Source organism: Oryx dammah, unplaced genomic scaffold (genome assembly GCF_014754425.2).
Source record: "Oryx dammah isolate SB20612 unplaced genomic scaffold, SCBI_Odam_1.1 HiC_scaffold_18, whole genome shotgun sequence".
Lineage (NCBI taxonomy): Eukaryota > Metazoa > Chordata > Mammalia > Artiodactyla > Bovidae > Oryx > Oryx dammah.
Window position 1 is genome coordinate 44,158,095 of NW_024070202.1, and position 7,817 is coordinate 44,165,911.

The window sequence follows — 7,817 nt, forward strand, 5'->3', positions numbered from 1 at the left end:
ACTCTAAAACCCCTATCCTTCTGCATGGAAATGCACCCTCCACTACCTGCCAAGTTCCAGCCAGGTCCAAAGGGACCTCGGATGCACTCTGGAGGATAAAAAGATCAAGTTTTGAAGTCAAGCAAGATACTCTACTTCTCAGAGTGCATTTCCTTATCTCTAAAATTTAGGTTATAGCCACCTCATAAACAGCAGATATGTTAAATAAGACACAGTGTAAAATGTATGGCACAGTGTTTAACAAATAGAAGGGATAAAAAAATGTTAATCTTCTTTCTGTTTAATTTATAACATCACAAACGCTACTGTAGTAAGATAAAAACAATATAACAATTATTTAATCATAACAAAGCAAGCAAATTGGTTGCTTTGAGCAGTTCTGTCAAGATTACTATTTGTAGAGCAGATGGTTTTAAATAATAAACTCCTTGAATGCATAACTACTAAGGTACTTCTGCAGTTACCTGTGATTGATAAATTTAGATTTAAAATATCAGTTAGTTTAAATGGCATTTTAACACAGGAATGCTTGCTATAATGTCTGTTTAGCCTTAAAAAAAATCCATAAATCTTTTTTTTTAAGTCTTAAAATGTATTTTAATAAGTTCATGTTGCATTATTTCATTTCTCAGAAAAACTTCAATGGTATTAGGGACAAATCAAACATGGTACACCAATAAAAAATGCACAGCATAACTACCTAAGACAGGCAAAGCTAAGAGCTACCGTCTGACATTCAGCATACAGCAACCCTGTTCTCAAGATTGTACTAGGCCTATCAAGAAAAGCTGTGAATGGCAACATCACAGACAAAAGGGCCATTTCTGGGTTGTCCTTACCCAAGAAAAAGATGGAGGCAAGTTTAATACAAGATTTTTTAAAGATATACTAAATGAAAATCTCTAAGAGAAAATGTCTTCCTTGGGACATGAAAGGGTAATATACGGGACATAACAGAACCGTTTGTATGTTGACTGTGACCTCTGTGGACATGTGCCTGAATTCCCACATGGGAGTGATTGGAACACTGGGGACAAGGTCACTGGGGGATGTCTGGTTTTTGTGGTATATGTGGCAGGATCTCTGGGGTGAGACAGTGCACTAAGTCGTGTCCGACTCTTGCAACCCCATGGACTGTAGCCTGCCAGGCTCCATGGGATTCTCCAGGCAAGAATCCTGGAGTGGGGTGCCATTTCCTTCTCCAGGGCATAAATCTTCTCCTTCTTGTTTCACAAAAGTACTATAATTCACACCTCTGCTGCATCCTGTTTTGAAATACTCCACTGACTCTACTTACTAAAGTATTGTTTTTATCTTAACGAGAATGGGTTTTTAAACTGAAACTGCCATATTTACTTGCAGCTTTACTGTCATCTCTTGCAATTTTTAAATATACAAATGTCTAGTGTATATCACATAAACTTTAGCCTAGTTAGAATAAACTTACTTCTTGTTTCAATATTTTAATTATACATGACAAAGCTTTAAAAAGCAAAAGAAAATTACTGAAAAACGAAAGCCCAGACATCTTTTTTTCCTTCTATGTCTAGTTATATGTAACTGACTACATAAGTCAGCCATTTGAGAATATTGAAGACAGCATGATCATTTGTTAGATGAAGATCCTAACTATCAGTCCCATACTTCAGTCTTGTGAAGTAGATAGCATTTATCTTCTTTTAAAATTGAAAGAACTCGGTCAATTCATTTTCTTGCAAGTGGCCAAGGTCAGAAAACTAACCAATGGCAGAGATGGTAGTAAAACTACACATGTCAAACATAAATGGGCATCACCCTATGTACACATTTACTTCTCATGATCACTATCTGCAATTTCATAAAGATGACAAGCTGAGATAGTTGTGATCAAGTTCTGGATCTGACACAGATTATCAGTTTAACCATCAACTTGAAATCATTTTGGTGCTGTAGTTTACACCATCTCAATACCTTAGTATTCTCCTCTTTCACAGGATGGGGCACACTAAAGGCCAATGCCAGGAATAGACAACTCACAGAATGACAACAGGCAGAAAAGTCTCTACTCTTACTAGTCATCGTGATATTAAAATTAAAACAACATACTATTCTTCAACCTCGAATTATCAAAGATCCAAGATTATTATATGAACATTCATACATTACCGTTGGTTGTAATAAGTGATACAACTTCAAAAAGTTATTCGTTTACGTATTTCAGATGTTTACATCCTTTTATCTAGTACTTCCAACACCACTGGAAGATATCTTATGCAATAATTCAAAATAAAGAAATTTTATGCTTAAGTGTTCTCCAAAGAATTATGACACATAATAGCAGAAAATCAGCAGCCTAAACTTTCAACTATAAAAAAATGGTTAAGCTATATGACAGTGGCTAGGTGAAATATTATATAGCCACCTAAAATTATTTTTACAAAGGAAAAACACCTAAATATTAAGTTGGAAAAAACCCTAAGAATATTAAACGGTACATGTAGTATGGTCACAGAGAAGCATTAAAGACATTAACAAAGATAGCCTTTAGGGTGATGGGACTGTAGGAAGACTGAACAGAATAATGGAAAAACCACAGTATGAATGCCTATTCCACTTTCCTAAAGGTAAGGCATTCTTAATTACTGTTCTATAATTTCCAAATTTGAAACAATGAACTTTATCACTTTATAAATGAATAGGGTTATAATAGCTAGATTACCCTAAGGCTCAGTTCTCAAATGCTAAAAATTTTTAAATGCATTTTTAACCCATGTCAGAATTTAAGAATTACAGAAGTTTATTATTAGAAGAATCTATTAGCCAATATATTTTCTTTTTGTGGCAAAAGGGACAAAGTTTTCCTCCAGCCTTCTAGTTAAAGAGAAAAAGAGGCATAACTGGCAGACTTAATTATAGCTATTGCTTATCAAGTCACAGAATAAAAAAAACAAGCACTGTAAAAGAACAGCCTTAGTCATCAAATCTTAAATGCAGAATCACCTAGCTATCCCTAGGTATTAGGGAAGAAAAGAAAACTCATTTAGTCCTGGAGAAATGAAATCTCCAATAGGAATCCCTGACTCATCCCCAAAGCATGAACCCCGAAGGCTACTTCCCCTGTACAGGAGTTCAGAGACTGGGCACTTGTCCTGATGGCCTGCATCAGCAAACAATGCCCTTTCCTGACAGGATATGCCCATAGAGAACAAGAGGACCAACATGCCAAGTGGACAGGGGTCACACACCTCTCCTTCCACAACCAAGGTAAGACTGTGTAAGACTAGTTTTAAACATTTTAAATCTAAGTAAATATTTTCTTTTATGTTTGCTAGAGAGTAATAAAAGGAGGACTCTGTTCAATTACTGTGATATCATTTCAAAGATACCTAACACATTCAAAATTCCCAATAGGAAGAAGGAAACATCTTCTTTAACTTTTTCAGATAAAAGGGAAATTTGGGGGGGGGGGGAATACATGGGCTAAGTATCAAGAGGAAATGTTTAAAATAAACCATAAATTATTTAATCAACATTTTTCACACTTTCAAAAGATACTAACAAAACCAAACTCCTATCTTCTATTATTGGTTTAGGGAGGCGGGAATCACAAAGCTCAACTATACTGTTATGACACTGAGTAAAGTTAAGGGTTAAGAATTTTAACGCTGAAGTTTTACTAGACCAAAGTCTCTTTAAAATGTGAAAAGTATTTCGTATTTCAGTGCGAAAAGCCATTTCACCTGCACCTTGTAAACAATTAAACTGCACTTTGAAACAAAAACTAGCCAATGTTTGCGACTCATTTTTATACACATTAACTGTGTATCCTTTTCGCAATCCAGAATTTCAGAGTTAGGTGACTACTCTTGGAGGTGAATCTTGCCCAGAAGCAAAATTTTCCCTAGCTTATTTCCCATTTCCAAACCCCGCCAAGACTAAGGAGCAACCACTTCCCAAAGTCCCACTTCCTTTTCCATTCCCCAGACCTCCAGGGTTTCCAACGCCCCAGTCTTGCGCAATATCCGTAGGAGCAGCGCCGCAACCACCGCCTCCTAAGGCGAGAAACAACCCTAAAGGGAACATTGTCCAGCAGAAAAATAAAGGAGGGGGGGTGGCAATGGAGGAAGTCGACTTCTGGTCCCACGCCTTCGGATCTGACCCCCTCGTAGTGATGGCCCGAGAGCAATTCCACGACCAAGACTTTTAACCTCCTATCCAGCCCGCCAGTACAAGCAAAGGGCGGAAGGGGGAGGGGGGACGTCGGAAGGGGGGTGGGGAGACTACGAAGGTTATCTCCCAGTTCAGGGCTTCAGCCCGTACAGTCGCCTCCGCCCCACCAGGACTATTGTTCCCAAGTTCCCCACCCCCACCCCGGATAGGAAGTGATAGTCACATCCCCTCCGCCTTCGGCAGTATCCCCTAGGGAGTCTGAAGTAGGCTTCCTTCGGGATAACCACGCACCCTCCACCCCCACGCCCTGCCTCTACACACACTTATCCCTCAACCTCAAATCACGTTGACCCCTACACCATCTAAAACCTGGGTCTCAAGAGACAAGAGACAGGACGGCAGTAAATGGGAATCGAACATTCCACGAGATTTCCCATGGACTATCCTTTCTCTTGCATTGGAGATAATACTGCGAACCCAGAAAGAGCAAAAAGTCCTACCCTGCCCTCTTTTGAGACCAGCTTGATCAAAGGGACCCCACGAGTTAAATGCAACCTTAATAGCTTCGTTCCTCAGTCGGCGCTATCCGCTCTCCTTCCTGCCTCGACCCTCCCAGGAGGACCGGACTGGATGGGAAGATGAGAAGAGCCTACCGGCCTGCACCTCATTCGCCTCCCGCTCCCAGCCTGAGAAACAATAGGTGGTCGCGGGCGGCGGCGCTAAGTGCGGGCTTGGCCAGCGGCCTCTCTCTTCGCGTCCCGGACGCGGGCGGAAGGGGCCGCGATTGCAGGACGAAAGGAAAGGAGGCCGAAGGGCGATCTCACCTCCCAGCCTCCGAGTCCACCCCGGCCCTTGGGGTTGGCGCGCGCCCCCTCCGCCCCTCTCCTTACAGCCGCACACAAAGCGCTGGCGGCCGGGCCGGGCGGGCGAAGAGGCAGTGGGCTTGGATGCCGGTGAGAGGAGGCAACAGCGAGGGGAGGGACTCACCATGAAGTCCCGGGCGAAGTTGTCCTCCCCATTATGGTCCGGACTCTTCATGGCCTGGACCCTCTGGATGAATTTCCTCAGGATCTCCACTTGCTCCATCCTCCCGCGTCCCCCCGGCTGCGGTCGCTGGCCCCCCCGCCGCCCGCCCGCCCGACGCAGAGCCCGCTCAGTCTTCCCCAGCTCGCCCCCCTACCCGTCCCGTCTTTCCCGACCCCTGACGCTCCCTGCTCCTCCCCAACCGCCCAAGGCACCGGCGGCACCAGCCCGGCTCCCGATCCTACAACTTCCAGGAGCAGCCACTCTCCCACAGTAGTAGCCGAGCCGCAGCGGCTAGCGCCAACCCCAACCCCCAGCTTGCTCCATCCTCCTTCCCCGCCCTGCTCCTGCTCCTGCTCCGTCGGAGACGCAGCCACCGCCTTAGGAACACGGCTCTCCGATCGCCCTGCCCCTCCACCCCTTCCCGGTTCCTCCTTCCCTCCCTCCAGACTAGCGACCGCAGCCGCCACTCTCCACGGGCGCGCCCCCGCTGCCACCCAGACGCGCGGCCCCGCGCGGCGGCTAGATCCCCGGGGCTACGCCGAGCTGAGCCACGCCCGCTTGCCACGCCCCCAAGCCCGCCCCGCCGGCCCTAGCCCGGCTAGGAGTGGCTGGAAGGAGCTTCAGCCGTCAGCTGGGGGACTTGATCTCATTTCCGGGGCGTGGTTCCGCCCCAGCAGTTTGCAGGTCTGAAGGGAGCTGGTTGGAGGGAATTTGACTCCGCCGGGCAGACGCTAGTCAGTTGGAGTAGGACTTGAGTTGGAAACTGCGTCTCACCGCCTTTTTGTGGGAAAAGTACATTTCTAGACTGCTTTCGCGCCGCCGCCAGCTGTGAGCTGGGACTGCAAGTCCCGGCCGGCAAGAGTCCAGGAGTAGGGGCGGGACAGGGCGGCGGTGGGAAGAGAGGCATGCTGGGAACTGTAGTGTCTTCACGTTCGCATCAGGTACGTCTTCATCTTAATGTTGACGGCAATTAGATCTTGGCACTTTGGGCAATGACTACGGCCAAGAGAAACGAAACGCTTCTTCAGTGAGAGGACTTTTTTGCTTTTTTGCAAATCAGTCTAAAACCTGGTGAATGAGCGCCTGAGATTCACAGTGGTCCTAATACATACCACACGTTTGCTGAATTGGAGAGAATTTGTCTTCTTGCCTTTAGATTCGGAGCAACTCAGAACTGAATAATAGATTTTTCACCGTAGAATGCATCTTTGTAAGTCTTCTAGTAATCAAAGAAATCTGTCCTAGTCTAGTTCACCATTTTACAATGAAAGTGTTTGCTCATGGTCCCCCAGCATATTCTTAGCAGAGCCCAAACTGGAACTCAGATCCTTTTTCTCTCACCAGCACCATGTTACCTCTCACTAAGGAGCGTAAACGTGATAATGTGACTGAAGTGAAAGACCTGATCCATGAACTTCTCTAGGTCACTTTCCTTTGTTCACTATACCCACAAACAATGCTTTTTCCGGATAAGATTGGTTAGGCAATTTGGTTAAAATAAGTATCAGTAGCAGGCCCCGTTTCCCAGATGAATGTTTAGAAGCACCGTGGAATTTAATAATAAACTTGAAGAAAACAGGTGTGAGTAGCAAGATCCAATTTCCTATTTGTTTTAAAGAAAAATATTTCTTTTTAAAATAATACAACTGATACATGCCAATCTACTCTTCTTCTCAGAAAGAACTACTTCCAGATGTGTCCTTCCAGTTGTCTTCCTGTGCATTTGTATACAGGTATGTGCATATAAAAAGATACAGTTTTGTCCTATATTTAAAAAAAGAGTCCCCTTAGAGGAATAGTTTAATTTCTGAGGTGAGCTTTTAAAACAAGGATCTGGAGTATTTTACTTTAATCAGATTATTGAGACTCACTGGATATGAGAAAAGATTCGCTCACCCACCAGCATAGCTCACCCACCAGTATAGCTCACTGTAGAGTACCCGTTTCCCCTAGAACTAGGCAAGGAATTAGAGTGTGAGCAGTAAATGGGCAGATGATCAGGACTGCCTCTACTTTTGATATGTCAGAAGAATGTGCAAGTCAGATTGATAAAGACTATATGCTGGACAAACTATATCAGTCTAGTGACAGTGGGGTGGGAAGTGTTGACTTGTTTTGAGTTATCCAGCCCTATTTTGGCTGATGGTTTTGCTGGGGCTTTTTTGTTTTTGTTTTTAACTTTTCTTATTACAAGCTTCTCTCTCTTTCTTGCAACACTAGTATCTCCAAATCTCAGCAGCTACCTTTGGCATCTCATGTAGGTTAGGGAAAGCTAAAGTACCCTTATGGATTTCAGGTCTTTCTGGCTGTGTATGAGTAAGTTGTGAGGTAATAAGGGGAGAGAATGGAATGAACACTATTGGGAGGCAATACATGACACAACAAAAGCTGAAACTAAGACCATAGCATTGCAATTACAGAGACACAGAAGGAGGAGAGAGAATGAAAGAACTCACAAAACTCAGTGACTGACTTAGTGGGCAAAAAAGAAGGTGAAATTTAAAAATAACTAAAATGATCAGATTGGAAGAGATCCAAAAGTTTGACAGAACACAAGGCTGTGCATGGTATGGACGAACGGAGACTCTTGCACAAATGGTGTGAGAAACTGGCACACCGTCTTTGGAAGCAGTTTGCCCCTG

The 7,817-nt window shown here is 44.1% G+C and overlaps 1 protein-coding gene and 1 long non-coding RNA gene across 2 annotated transcripts in view; one reads left to right on the forward strand and one right to left on the reverse strand.

The window, feature by feature from the left end:
- PTPN12 (protein tyrosine phosphatase non-receptor type 12) overlaps positions 1-5,658 on the reverse strand; it is an 85,522-nt gene extending 79,864 nt beyond the window's left edge. The window contains exon 1 of the mRNA XM_040260753.1: positions 5,137-5,658. Coding sequence (XP_040116687.1) covers positions 5,137-5,235 — 99 coding nt within the window. The 5' untranslated portion in view covers positions 5,236-5,658. The remainder of the gene's footprint in view (positions 1-5,136) is intronic.
- A 203-nt stretch (positions 5,659-5,861) lies between these two features.
- The window catches only part of LOC120878141, a 72,192-nt gene continuing 70,236 nt past the window's right edge, over positions 5,862-7,817 (forward strand). Inside the window, exons 1-2 of the long non-coding RNA XR_005724477.1 lie at positions 5,862-6,116; positions 6,853-6,908. This is a non-coding gene — a long non-coding RNA (uncharacterized LOC120878141). The remainder of the gene's footprint in view (positions 6,117-6,852; positions 6,909-7,817) is intronic.